The following is a 14,724-nucleotide window of genomic DNA, read 5'->3' as shown; positions in this document are numbered from 1 at the left end:
GCCCCCTGGTTCCGCTGCACAAGCTATCGGCTGACTGCAGCCGATCACAAGGATTCCTCTGCAGAACCAACAGGTACGCGAAATGGTTGCTCTCGTTTATGCTCGTTTATGACTTCGGGCCTATCGGGGGTACGGGGAGACTGTTGGTGCGCATGCGATTGTCAGCCAATATTAACAAGGAGGACCCGGCACATATCTGCATCAACGGGTAGGATCCGCTGCACCCGCCTATCGATCTATGCCAGTTCTGGAGCACACTAACGCGGGATTTCACGACATTTGTTGGTGATAACAGCCCAGAAGTGAGCCGGCGATATTGCAACTGTGAGCAAGGGGTAGGGACTTCTGGTTAGACCATCTGTTCGTTCTAGTCGGAAAAAGACCAACAAGAGTTCCGATGATGAGACATTGTCCGTGGGGACTTTGCAAAATGGCCCTTTTGCCTAGACGAAGAGTGCCCCTCTCATGATATGACTTTGCTGATTGGAGTTCCTCTTCAGCTCTGTTGTTTATGTGCTTTTTCGCTTCAGTTGTGGCTAGATCTACGACTCATGCAGATTCTTGGCAATAAACGTGGATGATCGACTGATATCACATCACATCAGGTCGACCGTCGATCCTGTTCTCGTCCCGACTCAGCTCAGCCCTACTCATCCTTCGGAATGAAGGCTTTTCGATCTCTAGGTTCCGCCGCAAGTCTGGACTAAAGCCAATGGTGCGACTTTCTCCCACTGAACAAACAGGGCTTGATGATTAGATGACATTGCGTTGAACTCGCGGCGGAACGAGATTCCAGTTCAAGTGAAGTGGCCCTTAGCGTGAACTCTAAATGTTCAGCCTGAAGCCTCTAGCGGCGCCACTTGATAAGCTTACAGTCAAGCTCAAAAGAAGGGGATTTTCCGTTAGGTCCACGATTGCCGGGGTTAGCCTTGGGCTGAGCTATCGCCAGCATTATTTAGGGTTTTTATCGTCATTGTCCCCCAGCAACTTTCGTGACGATCATTCTGCGTTTTCGTCTATTCTGTTACATTGCATTACATGGTCCGAACCGAAGGCATAAACGCTCTTTATATGCTTGCTTTTTGTTTTGTTTCTGTTTAATGCTGTAGTTTCGTCTGGAGTCTCACAATGGTTCCTGCGCCGTCGGGCGCCACTGTGCTGGTAAGTCTCCCCTAGAACCCCCTAAATTAACCCATCGAATTAGCCTCTAACCCACCACTTTAGGCAGTGAACTTCAGCCTTATTGCGCTGGCTGCTGCCATCATCGGTGCTCGAATCTACCTGCGACTCGTCATACAGAAACAAAAGCTCGTCGCTGCAGATTGGTTACGGGTTGTAGCATGGATATCGGCTTTTGTTACGGCGTCGTTCGACATTATTTACATGAAGGAGGATGTGTTGAAGCCCGAGATCAACTACACCCTTGTTAATTGGGATGTCCCACCAGAGAAGCTATCGAGAGTGCTGCGGGTGAGTATCGTCCTCACGAATCGAAACAACATAAAGCTGATGATATTGTAGTACATGTGGGCCAGTGTCATTCCCTTCTTCGTGACCTTCTACCTCTGCAAGGCATCACTTCTCGTCGTATACCTCCAGCTGTTCCCACCGTTCATGACCAAGAGGAGGATCATTCTTTGGAGTGTAGTTGCCTATTGTGCATGCGCATTGATCGTATCACTATGCTTGCAGCTATTCCTCTGTTTTCCGATTAAACGAAACTGGTACGCCGTATAGCTCGTCCTTCATCAACTCTTCTAACCCACATGCAGGTCAATCTTGGGACCGGAGCCATTCTGTGACGATTTTGCCTTGGTCACTACATTTCAGGTTGCTTGGACGCTGCACTTTGTTGGAAGTCTCTTGCGTAAGTCTTGTGGCCTTTCAGATGATGTCTAAGGTAGACTAACAGCTGTACAGTCTTTGCTCTGCCATGGCTCGTTCTGTATAAGCTCAACATGCGAAAGAGAGTCAAGATCGGTGTCTACTGCGTATTCCTTCTCGGAATAATCGACATTGCATTCTCGCTCACGCGCTTCTTGACAATTCAACTCACAAATGTCGGAGACTTCCGTTCCATCACAACGATTGGTAAGCCGTATCACTGTTCCAGGAAAGCTCATCTAACAAACCATAGAACTTTGGAGTGGCCTAGATGTTTTCATCGGCCTGATCATCGCCTGCCTTCCGGCTCTCCGACCGTATCTTCGTAGAAAGGGCTCCAAGTACGATTACAACTACAACACATCCGGCCGACCAAACAACTCGTCTGGCGCACCAGTTCGCAGAGCAGCACAAAGTGGCTTCGAAGAAATCGACGAAACACCATCTCTGGAAGGCGACCCCGGTCCTGGGCCATGGACAGGATCACATTCGCCGGAGCTCACGGCAGGTTGGAGTGATAAGAAGAGCAACAGAAGCGATATCGAGCTTGTTAGTCTCGATGTAGCGGCCAAGGATAGGACGATTGTATAAAATGAGATCATGTCCATAGAAACCAACTAATAACACTGTTGAACCCATGTTTAATTTGCAGACTTGAAATTCAGGGTGAGCTAAAATCTGCGAGTGAGAGACAAGAACGATGTTCGGTTAAAATGCAGGGGGGAAAGCATAAATTATCCAGAATCGACCAACATCCTTCACCCCCTGTGAAGGAATGCATTGGTTTGTCTTGGCAGTCATGGATATTGACTCGTAGGGCGGCCGTCCTCTGACAGATGATGCAATTGGTTAGGATAACAGAGAATGAGACGATGTAAAGAGAAGAGAAGACAAGTTGGAAAAAGAAGACTGCACATATATTTCACGCATTTTAGTTATCAGAATCATATGTTAGAGATCGCAGTTTATGAATTGCGCTTATGGTTGAGGGCGCGTGTACTTTGCTCTACTACGGCATCTCACATGTTCCATCCCCTTATTCCCGAGCCGAATCGGAGAATTAAAATCCCGACATATCCAAACCTGCTTCCACAACAGACAATCAAAATGCAACCGACATCATCTTCAGCAAAATGGAAGCTTCACTTCCATACCACGAGCCTTCTATAACTGTCATAGCCATTCTGTCAAGCTTTCTTCTTCTTTTAAGTTTAATTAATTATGGTCTCGATAAAATAGCTTATTGCGGTCTAATTGGCCAAATAGCGCTAGGCATAGCTTGGGGAACACCAGGTGCAAAATGGCTCTTTCGGGAGGTTGAGGATGCTATAGTGCAGCTTGGATACCTTGGGCTCATCCTTCTTGTCTTTGAAGGTAAATGAAGTCCTCTTGATGCATAGACTGTTATTCTGATTTTTGTTCTAGGCGGTCTGTCAACATCTTTTAGATCTCTCAAGGCTAATCTTGGTCTTTCATCCATCGTGGCCACGACTGGAATTGTTCTTCCAATCGGCCTCTCTTTTGCAGTTATGCCCATGCTTAATGCAACCTCATTGCAATCCTTTGCCGCTGGTGCTGCCTTGTGCTCTACCAGTCTCGGTACGACGTTCACTATCCTAGGCACAAGCGGTCTTTCTGCAACGCGTCTCGGTGTTGTTTTGACCAGCTCTGCCATGATGGATGATGTCATAGGCCTAATCATGGTCCAGGTTATCTCAAACCTCGGTGGTGATACCTTTGTTGCCATCACAGTCGTCAGACCTGTCGTCGTTTCTCTTGGCTTTGCTATCATCATTCCTGTTTTTTGCAGATTCATCGTTCTACCGCTTACTGTTCGACTCAACGCTTTCCGAAACGCCAATCCGACTTCTAGAATTTCAAATGTTTTCGCTATGAGCCAGACTGCTTTTGTCATCCATACTGGATACCTCCTCGGGATAGTCATTGGTGCGACTTTTGCAGGCACCTCAAGTCTCTTGGCAGCTTACATAGCTGGTGCAACTATCAGTTGGTGGGATTCCGATGTTCCTCATCTCGAAACTCGAGAGATCAGCACCAATGCCACTGAAGCTACGGGAGAAAGTGTGATTACCGAAGAGTTGGCAACCCAGGACCCAGCTCCAGATAGTAACGTTCTCCCAAAGGTCATGGAAGGCGGTTCAGGTGCCGAGATCTTTCATCATTACTACGACCCTGCCCTTCAACACATTCTAAAGCCTTTCTTTTTCGTAAGTTCCCAACTCTTAGTCCATTCCAAACAAATCTGACTTGGACCAGGCCTCTATTGGATTTTCCGTCCCCATCACAAAACTATTCACAGGTCCCATCGCATGGCGTGGCGTGATCTACACTATCCTTATGATAATTGCTAAGCTTGCCTGCGGTCTTTGGCTCGTGTCTTTCACGAATCCATTCCGGGCCCTTATACAGCTTTCTCATAAGCTTACGCCCAAGCTCAAAAGATCTTCTAAAGGATTGGTGCCTGGTGCTCAATGCGCAGAGAACTCATCCCCCAGCGATGGCGCTGGTGCCGCACAGGAAGGAGAAGGACGCGATGCTGTCCCTTTGGAACCCGTTACTGACGCAGACACGTCTCAGGCGCCTCCTCAAGTACGTAACTCGACACCTAAACCTGAAAAGGCTTTGTCTCTGTATCCAGCATGTATCGTTGGCATTGGCATGGTAGCTCGAGGTGAGATCGGATATTTGATCTCGGCACTGGCTGAAAGCAAAGGTATCTTTGGTGCAACGGCGGGTGGCCAGTCCTCAGATATCTTTCTGATCGTTACCTGGGCTATTACGCTCTGTACGATCATTGGGCCTATATCTGTGGGATTGATCGTGAACAGAGTTAGAAAATTAGAGAATGGGAGTCTAAAGGAAAAGGGCGAGGGAAAGAAGAATGTTCTCGGGGCCTGGGGAGTGAGCTAGACTTCTCGCGACCTGACCTCTGTTGTGAAAAGGATTTCACTTTATATATAGATGCATTCGAAGCATAGTGTTTAGGCTCTAGACCTGCATTCATGGCGTTATGGCTCGCTCAAACTCGGGGCATTATCCGTGAGGAAAGAGACTTGTCGGCGCAATATCATTGACAGTATTTCACAGTGTACAGGACACCCAAATATAGTGAAATCATTCCTCATCTGCTAGTCTCAAGTGCCAAAACTAGGTGTTCTCTATCAATCCTGAGTAAAACCGCTATAGCGAAACGCGAGCAGACTGTGATGCGCCAACGCTCAGCGCCTCCTGACTCAAATCCACCCAAGGCGATGATTCTCGGGATCCAGCCACCGGCGTTTGATTTGAGCTTTGTCTCATTTTGTTCAGCGCTTGGAACCCACCTCTGATACTATCTGCCTCGTATCCTTTGACCCTCAAGACGCTGGTTGCAACTCGAGCACTATCACCATCGTAACATGTGAGAAGAACTCTTCTTCCGCTGAGAAGAGATTGTACTTCTGCTCCGGGAGCCTTGAAAGCGCCTTCGAGGTTCTTCCATAGTGATTCCAATAGCTTGGCATCGGAGAATGGACTTGGGGTACCGTCGTGTACGAAAGGCATATTGACCGCGCCTGGTAGATGGAACATGCTGAAATCGTCAGGTTGGCGTAGATCGATTATTGTAGTGTCCTGTTTAGATCTCAGAATGCTCTGTAAGTCAACGGTGTTGACAGATCCAATCTTTGGGTCGGCAAGAACCATGTCGAGTAGTGCTCCTCGGTCTACATCGAAGAATGCATCGAGGGCTTCTGATGCTGATCTTTCCCACTTCTCGTCGTATCGATACAAGTCAACTTTCAGAAGGTCCTGTACCGATGTTAGCTCGTTGGTAGTAAGACCTCAATATAACCTACCTCATTCTTGATAGAGGGGAAATAGCTCTCTCCAAGTTTGTCAAAGTACTCATTGATGTACTGGTATGGTAGGTCACAGCACAAGAACACACAGTTAATAGTTCCATCTGGTCCAGCCAGATCTGTGAGAGTACCTTCAGTCTTGCGCTTCTCTATAAGCTGATACAGACCCTTAAGGTTGAAACCAGAAGACGGCCCACAGACGATGCCGTTTCGGCAGAGATCTAACGACAAGGAGAAAGAGTTGTGAGAGTCGACTTCTTCAATATGATCGACTGCCCGCTTCCAGGGGAACTGGACGGGGGCCATAAGAGCGAAGGATCGAGGGCCAGGGACTCGGTCACCAGGAGCTGTGCAAACTCTGAGTCATAGTTAGTATTGGTGGATGTTATCATGTGAATATTGGGTTTACTGACCCAAGTCGATATACTGTAGGCTTTGCGTCTTTGAAGTATGTGCCAAGTCCAGTCATAGTACCTATCTCTCATGAGTTAACAAACTCGATAAGGCAGCATGTTGGCGTACCTGAGGTTCCCATGCCAGCACAGATGACGTTGATTTCCGGTAACTGCTTATAGATTTGCGGGCCCGTCCACTTGACATGGGCATTCCAGTTCTGTGCTAATGTTAGCACTGGCTTCTCCTTGCGAATGACCAGAGACCTACAAGATCGTTCTCATATTGGTTTGGGTTGATGACAGCTGCATCTGATTCTTGTGCAAGTCTCTGAGCTGCTCTGATCCCACCGCGTTCGTCAAGTGGCTCTGGCTGGGATGGGCCACCGAATAGTGTACTATAGGTACAAAGGGTTAGAGAAACCCCGTCCTGATAACAATGGGTGATCTGGTAACTTACATATCAATACCAAAGAACTGCATCAGCCTAAGCTTAGTGGAGCTCGTCTTGTTACTCAGGAATGCTCGAACGTCATCGACACCATGAATAGCTCGTGAAATCAATGACATCGACAGGACAGTCGACCCTGAGCTGTATTCAACCACCGCCTTGGTCTTGCCGGGTACGACACAATTTTGAAGAAGGTTCAAAGCTATCTACCAGTAAGCCAAGCATGGAAAATCCAGAATAAGACTACGTACCGGGCATCGCTTTGACGTTGTTCGCAGGATGCATAGTCATCATCTTGGCATAGATACGCACTCCATCTTGGCGATATGGATTAAGCAACTCGGGGATCTCAACAAGCGGTAGTGGCGGTGCTGATTCTGGATCGAAGTACTTCTGGATCGAGTCCTGTCCCTTGTACACGTTGAGGGGGTTGGGGCTGGCCATGTTGGAATAAGGTTATGGCTTGGAGACTGCAGAAGTAGAACCAACGGATCTTCTGGGTGCAAGCTCACTATATAAATCAGGGATCGTACGTCGTAGGCTTGCTAGAGTTTTCGAACTGATCATTGGGCGGCAGCAGGCTTTGATCTGCCTCTGCATGAAGCGTGGGATGTCTGGCCGAACAACGCATCTTTTGCTCAAGTGTAACGGTATACCAATCGGAAGACCTGATATCCACAAGACTGCATGAGTCGTTTCTTGAGAACTTCGGCAGATCCAGTGACCATCGTGGATGGAGAAAATGGGGGTCACCAAGTGAAGTTGCTCCAAAGGGAAGCTCGTTGAAGTGTTTTACTTGAATTTTCCTACTGATCGACAGATTTTCATCTCTAAATGGATTTGATCTGACGAATTGCTAATAGAGCTGCTTTAGTAAAGCAGGTCATTAAGGTTCTTGATGCTTGTTTCGATGATGCATTGGGGACTTGAGGTGGCGCATACCAGAAATTGACCATCAGGGTGGTGCTATTCATGGGATTGCATGCATATGGGCAAGATAATTGGTCAGATGTTACTCCCACAAGGAACTTTTACTCCTTCTCTTGAGTGGGATTTGCAATAGCCTCGGTTATTCCCGCAAGCTTGTATCAGCCTTGGGGGAAAAGGACCCTGATAGATTTCCATCTACGCGGCTCAAGGTGGAGATGCTTAATATTATCCATAATTTGACTCCTTCTAGAAACACCTTGATAGATTTTGTTTCGGCTCTTGTTTTCTTCTCCAAAACTTTGGTAATGCTCTTGTTTTTATTTCGCGAAGAAGCCTTTGTTATTGAGAGTGACCTGTGAGAAAGTCTGTTCAGCATCGTGAAAGCCTCAAGAGTCATCAATGAGCATGTTTCTCGCGAATTTTCGCAAACATGCTCAATTAGCTCGTATGAGAGAGTATAGTGGCGTGTTGAGAGCCGTATTTAGTCCGGATTGCAACATCATTTTGTGCAAAACCCGCGCTGTTGCAACCTTAGTTGCCGATCCCTAGCCCTAGCGATGACACCTTCGCGCCAGTTTAAGAGCCAATCGCACCAGACTTTCTTAGTCTACGACACTTTAATTTGATTAAGAGCCATTTAAAACGATAAAAGGGGCAATAATGGCTCAAGGTACACGACACGGTAGTTGACCGGTAGTCGAAGCGGTGTACGGGGAAAATAACCTTGTTTCAGCCAAAAGGGTTGCGCAATGTCGATCCCTGAGCAAGTTTGAGGGAGGTCGAACGCTGCCACAAAGAGACTCGCCAAGGTGGCTTACATTCTGCCAACAGCATTAAAGGAACTCCCACTGCATTCTCGTCCACCTCGGCGCTTAGACGGTGGATTCGTCGCAACACCATACACAATGGCCGAAAATCGTGAACAAGACGCCAACGCGGTCATGAGCCGCGATATGGGCTCCGCGAACACTATTGTTGTCGATTCAGGGGACAATGAAAAGGCCCACGAGTTCAATGAGCAGACAAACTATGTGCCAAAGCGAGCCATCATTACAGTACGTCCCAAACAACAATGAGGACGATATACTAATTGGATCAATAGATATTTCTCGCATGCGCAAGTGTAGATTTACTGGCGTTGATGGACCAGACTATGCTGGCAACCAGTTTATATATCATCGGAAATGCTTTGGGATCAACAGCCCAGGTCTCGTGGATAGCAAGCGGATATTTCATGTGAGCATCATCAGTACCGGCGCGGGACTATGCTAACGATACCAGAACTTCAACAGTCGGGCAGCTCATGTATGGGAGACTATCCGATATCTGGTCTCGTAAGATCATCCTACTACTAGGCCTCGCAATATTCTTTGTCGGATCACTGGCCTCATCCCTGGCGCAGTCTGTTTTGCAACTCACGATCTTCCGAGCCTTTACAGGTATTGGAGGAGGTGGACTTATGACTGTGGCGCAGCTCATAGTGAGCGATGTCGTCCCTCTTCGAGAGAGGGGGAAGTATCAAGGAATATTAGTGAGTTCGTTATAATCAAGGCTTGTATCATCAAGACTAACAATATTCCAAGGGTGCCGTCGTTGCTCTCGCAAATGGCATAGGCCCTGTCATCGGAGGTGCACTCTCGTCGAGTTCTGCGGACTCATGGCGATGGATCTTTAGGATGCAACTACCACTGACGCTTTTGACTACGCTTTGCGTACTGTTCTTCATGCCATTGAAGAAAGTCGAAGGAGACTGGAGACTGTGAGTCCCAGTGGGAAATGCTAGGGTCCCAACTGACGTAATGAATAGCAAGCTGAAAGCTGTTGACTTTCTGGGCATATTCCTTGCCTTAGCTGGAATGACCGTCGTTATTCTTGGATTGACCTGGGGAGGAAAAGAGTATTCCTGGAATTCCGCTCAGGTTATCGCAACATTGGTAGTGGGCACGGCTGCATCCGTTGCTTTCATGCTCTGGCAGTGGAAAGGCCCTCGATATCCATTGATACCATGTAAGAAGCTCCATGATACAACATAAAACATTCTCTGACATAGACTTAGTGCACATCTTCAAGTCGAAGATCGTCAACGGCGCATGCCTCACCATGGCTATCAACGGTTGGAACTTTGTCATGCAAGTTTACTATATCCCTTCTTTCTACCAACTCGTCTACGGCTACTCCGCCACCAAATCAGGAGTAATGCTTCTCCCCATCACACTGCTCCAGACAGCCAGTAGCACTTTTTCCGGACTCATTGTGCACTGGGTCGGTCGGTACCGTGAGTGTATCCTGTTTGGCTGGTTATGCTGGGCGATCGGTCTTGGCTTGATGTCAACTCTTGATGAGAATACGGGTGTTGGGAAACAAATTGGTTATTCGGTACTTATTGGAGTGGGTGTTGGTAATACGCTGCAGCCGTGAGTTGAAATTGTGGCCTCCAGATGGGCTTGACTGACTGTGATAGTGCACTCATTGCTACGCAAGCTGGTGTCGAGAGGCGTGATATGGCTGTTGTCACATCATTCCGCAAGTAAGTGACAGAGTCACAACGTAATCTGGAGATAAATCTGACCAAACATGATAGTTTTGTGAGAAACTTGGGAGCAACATTAGGACTTGCAGTTTGTGGGACAGTTCTGTATGTCGAGTCAAGAAATATTCTAACTAATATTCGCTAACATTCCTTTAGGAACAACGTCTTAGCAGGCTCTCTATCCTCCCTAAACCTAGACGGACATGACTCAAAGACATTGCTTGGAAACCCTCAAACATTTCTAGATACAGTCTCACCGAGCGAAGCTGAAAGAATCCGCTCAGTTCTCATCCCAGCTTACAGACAAGGATTTCGCATAATATTCCTTATAGGCGCAGGCGTCGCAAGCCTTGCATTTGTGCTGGCGTTTTTTCTAATGCCACAGGTTGATCTCACTCGGCCGGATGACTCTCGGCTCAAGGAGGAAGGCCGTAAGGCTTATGAGAAGAGAGAGAAAAACGCAGTGTAGTGGCTGTGACGATTGTGACTGCATGATTACATTTCGCGGAAGGATGTTATCATTCGGGTTTTATAGACAAGGGAATTCCAATAGGTGTTTGGAAAAGAAACATGAAGGCCTGGCCAGCTGAAGACTGTTTTATTCTTCAAACCAATATTATCACAGCTACTGTGTAACATATCATTATTGAAGAATTACTGCCTCTCGACCCAGCTTTGAATCAGACCTTCTCTAGTTTCTGGGTACCTGACTAGAGATACGCTGTCACCCTCCAGTCTGGTATTTGCATACATAAAAAGTGTCCGAGGACCCTTTGTCGCCTCGACTGACGCTCGCCATTGCAGAGCAGGTTCGTCCACCGAAGTCAGACTCTCGAGCTAGTTGGATCCCCGTTGTACTTCTTTAGTGCACCTTGCAACATGTAATTCATGAATCAGAGCTCCCAATGCAGGTCGACCACCTGTCGCAATCCTCCCCTTCGATATACTACTTTGACGGATTTGGGCTCTTCCATGTCGTGTTGGATGGTTGCAAAAGCATGGCCAGCATTTTGGAAGCACTTCGAGAGTCCGAAGCGGACCTGGCCATGGACTTGTCCCCCCTTACATCTGGTCAGCAATAGGCAGGCTAATTCATTCTTATACGAACCTTCATTCTAGGGTGGTAGGACAAGAGACTACGGAGCCCTATACACGCAATGGAAAGATACCTACAATAGACCATTATGCTCAATCAGCCATGGGTGCTCAACGAGGTTTTTGATGACAGGGCCCTAGTATCTTGGATCTCAACCGCGTGTGGTTCAAATCTGAAATTGGTCCTCGGCACGTCAGCAGAGACATTACCCGTTATCTCATACGGCTTGATATCTTCCCACAGGGCCATCGGCGCCAGATAGTTCACAGTCGACTTGACAGCCATGGAGAAGGTAGGGCTAGTGCGTTGATTTGGGTGACATGTGACAGAGTTTCGACGTTTGACAATGAGAGTTGGAGTCTGGGCAATTTGGGCAGTTTGGGGCATGTCTTTATTTATACCACAAGAGCAAGTGACAACAAAGCATGCGGGAGGGCTAAAGGTGCCGCTATGAAAGCGTGTAATGTAATTAAAGAAATGCCTTATTATCAAATAATGAGACACTCTTTTAGTTCTCGGCCTAATACGATCGACTTTCACGTTTTCTTGATATTTAATTAAACTCAGTCAGATTAGCTGCCCGCTCCCACTAAATCCGAGGGATTCCCGAATCCGCCCATCGGCGACCGACAAATAATCCACCAAAGCTTACCAGAATCAGCGACTTTCTACAAGAAGGCAATCTGGGAAGAATACTCACGGAACGTTTGGCCCAGTCGTCACAAGTCCGTTAGACTTGCAACATGCAATGGGGTGGTCCTTTGGATAGAACCCAAGAGGAACGCCAATGGTAGGGCAACCTCCAACATTAGCACTTGTGTCAATTGAGGGAGTGAAAATAAGATCGCACTCTGTGCGATCCAGAAGCTCGGCAACCTGCTTCCCAATCTTGTTTCGCAGTACTATTGAGCCTGCAAACTCGGGGGAGTCTTGCCATTCGCTGACAAGATAGGCCCCATGCCGCGAAGTAAGCCCAACTGTCGGCTTGATGCTAATGACAGCGGGGTTCTGGGCAGGGGAGCTCAGGCTTCCTGATGTCTGCCATTTTTAGTTTAGATGGTTGCTTGCGGATTCAATGAAGACTGGTCTTGGCCTCTGAACCTAGAGCTGCTGCTGCCAGGCCCAGGCACGCAGCGATAGTGCTTCCTGAGGAAGAACCTGAAGGATCCTGGTCTTGGTGATAAGGCGCCAGGCACTGCTCTCCAACACCTGATCAAACTCCAGAAGCACGCCCTGGAGATCTATAATTGGCCCATTCTGTCGGGTTGGTCTTGCCTAGAAGGACCGCGCCCTGCTCGCGGAGTCGGCGTATGATCGTAGCCTCGAACGCTGGCACAGCCTCAGTCAATCCAAGACAGCCATCTCCATAGCACACAAGAGAGACGCGGAACGGCAACGATTCACTTGTTGACACTCAGCCATCCTTGGTCAGGAATACGTCCTTCACAAGGACGGGCACACCATGTAGTATACCAAGTGAAGCTCCTGAAGACCGTTCTGCGTCTCTCTTATGTGCCATGGAGATTGCGTCTGGGTTGACTTGCGTTATGGCACGGACTCGAAGTTGAGGTGTTCAATTCGCGCGGTATAGGTCTATATGAGAGAAGTTTTAGAATTTCTGCCTCTGCAATTAAGGGAAACGATGGCGGATTACCTCCACAAGTCCAGTGACTATGGATGACCTTTAGCCTTGTTCTAGTCCCGCTAGAAGTTGCGTAATGGTTGCTTTCTCAAGCTTGATTGCCATTGTTGTAGGGCTTGTTCGCCACAAGCCGCTTACCCAAGGGAACGTCGAAGCCATAGCCTGCTTTAGGTTCAATGTTAGCATAGCGAGTACTATGGCCATACAAGTAGGGATATTAAGGGTCCAATGTAGGGCCATGGGCTTTAGAAAGCAGTAATTGGTGACGAAATTAAGATTGGGAAGGGGGTAGAATAATGTCACCAAGGCAAGCATGTAGGTATCTACCTGGAGCTTCATGTGTGTTGATATGAAATGCAGAATTACCATAAAGGTTTCTCTCTCAACGAGACACTATTGTTCTGGATTACTGAGGCGGGCAACCTAGGGATGCTCTTCGATAGATCTGCGTCGCATCGTTAGCCCAGAGGACTGAGAGTGATGGTACTATGGCAATATTCAATGGGCGTTGGGGGCTCGCGACGAAGGCTTCTGAATCCACAAGGAAGGTCTCGAGCACCATCAGAAACTCTTTGGCGACAACAGCCATTACACGACGGGTCTATCCTTGTATAAAGCTGTAAGCCTTGCCTTCGAGCTCGGCCAGTTGGATTATGCGCAGGAACAGCTGACTGAGGCAGAGCAAACATTTTCCGAGTATCGTGATGACCCTGGGTTATGGCCAAGAACCCTTCTCAAGCTAGGTCAAGTATTGTTGCGAATTGCATATCGCGATAGCAACCAGACTTTGGAGACGAAAGGGGAGGTAAAGTGGTCACAGGGCCTCAATGAAGCGAGGAAAGTGTTGAAAGACGAGTCGTTTCAAGCCAAAGATGACGAGGAGCTAAACTCCCTTGTACGATAGGTTTATCGATAGACACCATAGGTCTTTGTTTGAAATTGTTCAGGATTCATTGAACAGTCACTGCTGACCGGTTATCAGTTCTCCCCACATGATTGAAAATGCAGTGAGCCTTTGAATCACACTCCCCAAGCCATCCATCTCAAGCCGCCCTTACTTCGATACAGTAAGCTTCATCAACGTGGCAGTGTATATGCCTAAGGTACCGTCTTCTCGCGTTCCACCCATCAGTGTCATGTCGGTAGAGAAGTCGTCGATACTTCGAAAGCCAAATTTCTCATACCAACTCAAGGATGCAGGTGTAGATACGGCATAGATATCAAGTCTGTGCTCTATAGCATACTCCTTTCCCCATTTAACATGTTGTGAGCCAGCTCCAGAGCCTTGATAATTTGGGTGAGTGGCTACGAGGGGAAGATCTGTGTGACATTAATTCTGGACATCTTTTTTGAGTTGGTGCTAAATTTGACGAACACAAACATGCTTTACTCCTACTTTTTCTCTTCTTCAATTTGCCAATTCCTTCATAGAAGGCTTTGGCCGCGTCAACATTCATGTCTTGAGACGAAAGCTCTTCGGGTGGATTAAAGGCGAAAGTCGCCCACCAAGCATCAAAGGCCCTGTCATGATCCCATATATACCAACGTGCAAATGACACGGTTTTACCATCTTCAGTGACTGCTTTGATTTATCTGACATGGGGCCGATGGAAACGTAGTTCTTTGTCTTTGATTGATGCAATCAATGCATTTGTGGTCATGTCAGAAGGATATATCAGTTGCTCGATTGGAGTTGTTGGGAGTAAAGCTTCGAATTGGATACTTGATGTAATTTCCAAATCAGAGATCAAAGCTGTATAAAGTGCGGTATACATGGCTTGAAATTTAAATGCAGGATGAGAATAGAAAGGCGATCTTCAAAGCAGAAGATGGCATGTTAAGTTACATAAAACATGTAATAATTGAGGTGGATAAATAGGCAAGTAGACAGACTTAATATGCAATAATGCCTTTCTTTTGAAGGCTTCTAGATATATCA

The 14,724-nt window shown here is 47.4% G+C and overlaps 4 protein-coding genes across 4 annotated transcripts; 3 read left to right on the top strand and 1 right to left on the bottom strand.

Moving 5' to 3' along the window:
• Positions 1 to 1,128: 1,128 nt before the first annotated feature.
• On the top strand, positions 1,129 to 2,475 carry FPRO_11771 (uncharacterized protein; the record flags this gene model as incomplete). Its single annotated transcript, XM_031221283.1, has 6 exons — positions 1,129 to 1,161; positions 1,225 to 1,470; positions 1,522 to 1,724; positions 1,773 to 1,867; positions 1,921 to 2,091; positions 2,138 to 2,475. 6 exons carry the CDS (start codon positions 1,129 to 1,131, stop codon positions 2,473 to 2,475), a joined length of 1,086 nt encoding a protein of 361 aa, XP_031086857.1.
• A 542-nt stretch (positions 2,476 to 3,017) lies between these two features.
• Positions 3,018 to 4,815, top strand: FPRO_11770 (uncharacterized protein; the record flags this gene model as incomplete). The annotated part of the gene is made up of 3 exons (XM_031221282.1): positions 3,018 to 3,258; positions 3,310 to 4,112; positions 4,162 to 4,815. 3 exons carry the CDS (start codon positions 3,018 to 3,020, stop codon positions 4,813 to 4,815), a joined length of 1,698 nt encoding a protein of 565 aa, XP_031086856.1.
• Positions 4,816 to 5,085: 270 nt separating this feature from the next.
• Positions 5,086 to 7,031, bottom strand: FPRO_11769 (putative cysteine synthase B; the record flags this gene model as incomplete). Its single annotated transcript, XM_031221280.1, has 7 exons — positions 5,086 to 5,694; positions 5,742 to 6,102; positions 6,158 to 6,218; positions 6,267 to 6,357; positions 6,408 to 6,534; positions 6,597 to 6,789; positions 6,839 to 7,031. The coding sequence occupies 7 exons, from the start codon at positions 7,029 to 7,031 to the stop codon at positions 5,086 to 5,088; spliced, it is 1,635 nt and encodes a 544-aa protein (XP_031086855.1).
• Positions 7,032 to 8,422: 1,391 nt separating this feature from the next.
• Positions 8,423 to 10,516, top strand: FPRO_11768 (uncharacterized protein; the record flags this gene model as incomplete). The annotated part of the gene is made up of 9 exons (XM_031221279.1): positions 8,423 to 8,572; positions 8,620 to 8,753; positions 8,799 to 9,048; positions 9,101 to 9,276; positions 9,325 to 9,524; positions 9,574 to 9,931; positions 9,979 to 10,044; positions 10,099 to 10,152; positions 10,204 to 10,516. The coding sequence occupies 9 exons, from the start codon at positions 8,423 to 8,425 to the stop codon at positions 10,514 to 10,516; spliced, it is 1,701 nt and encodes a 566-aa protein (XP_031086854.1).
• Between the last annotated feature and the right edge of the window lie 4,208 nt (positions 10,517 to 14,724).

The sequence above is a fragment of the Fusarium proliferatum genome (genome assembly GCF_900067095.1).
Source record: "Fusarium proliferatum ET1 genome assembly, contig: FPRO_scaffold010, whole genome shotgun sequence".
Lineage (NCBI taxonomy): Eukaryota > Fungi > Ascomycota > Sordariomycetes > Hypocreales > Nectriaceae > Fusarium > Fusarium proliferatum.
This window is presented reverse-complemented; position numbering and strand designations above follow the sequence as displayed.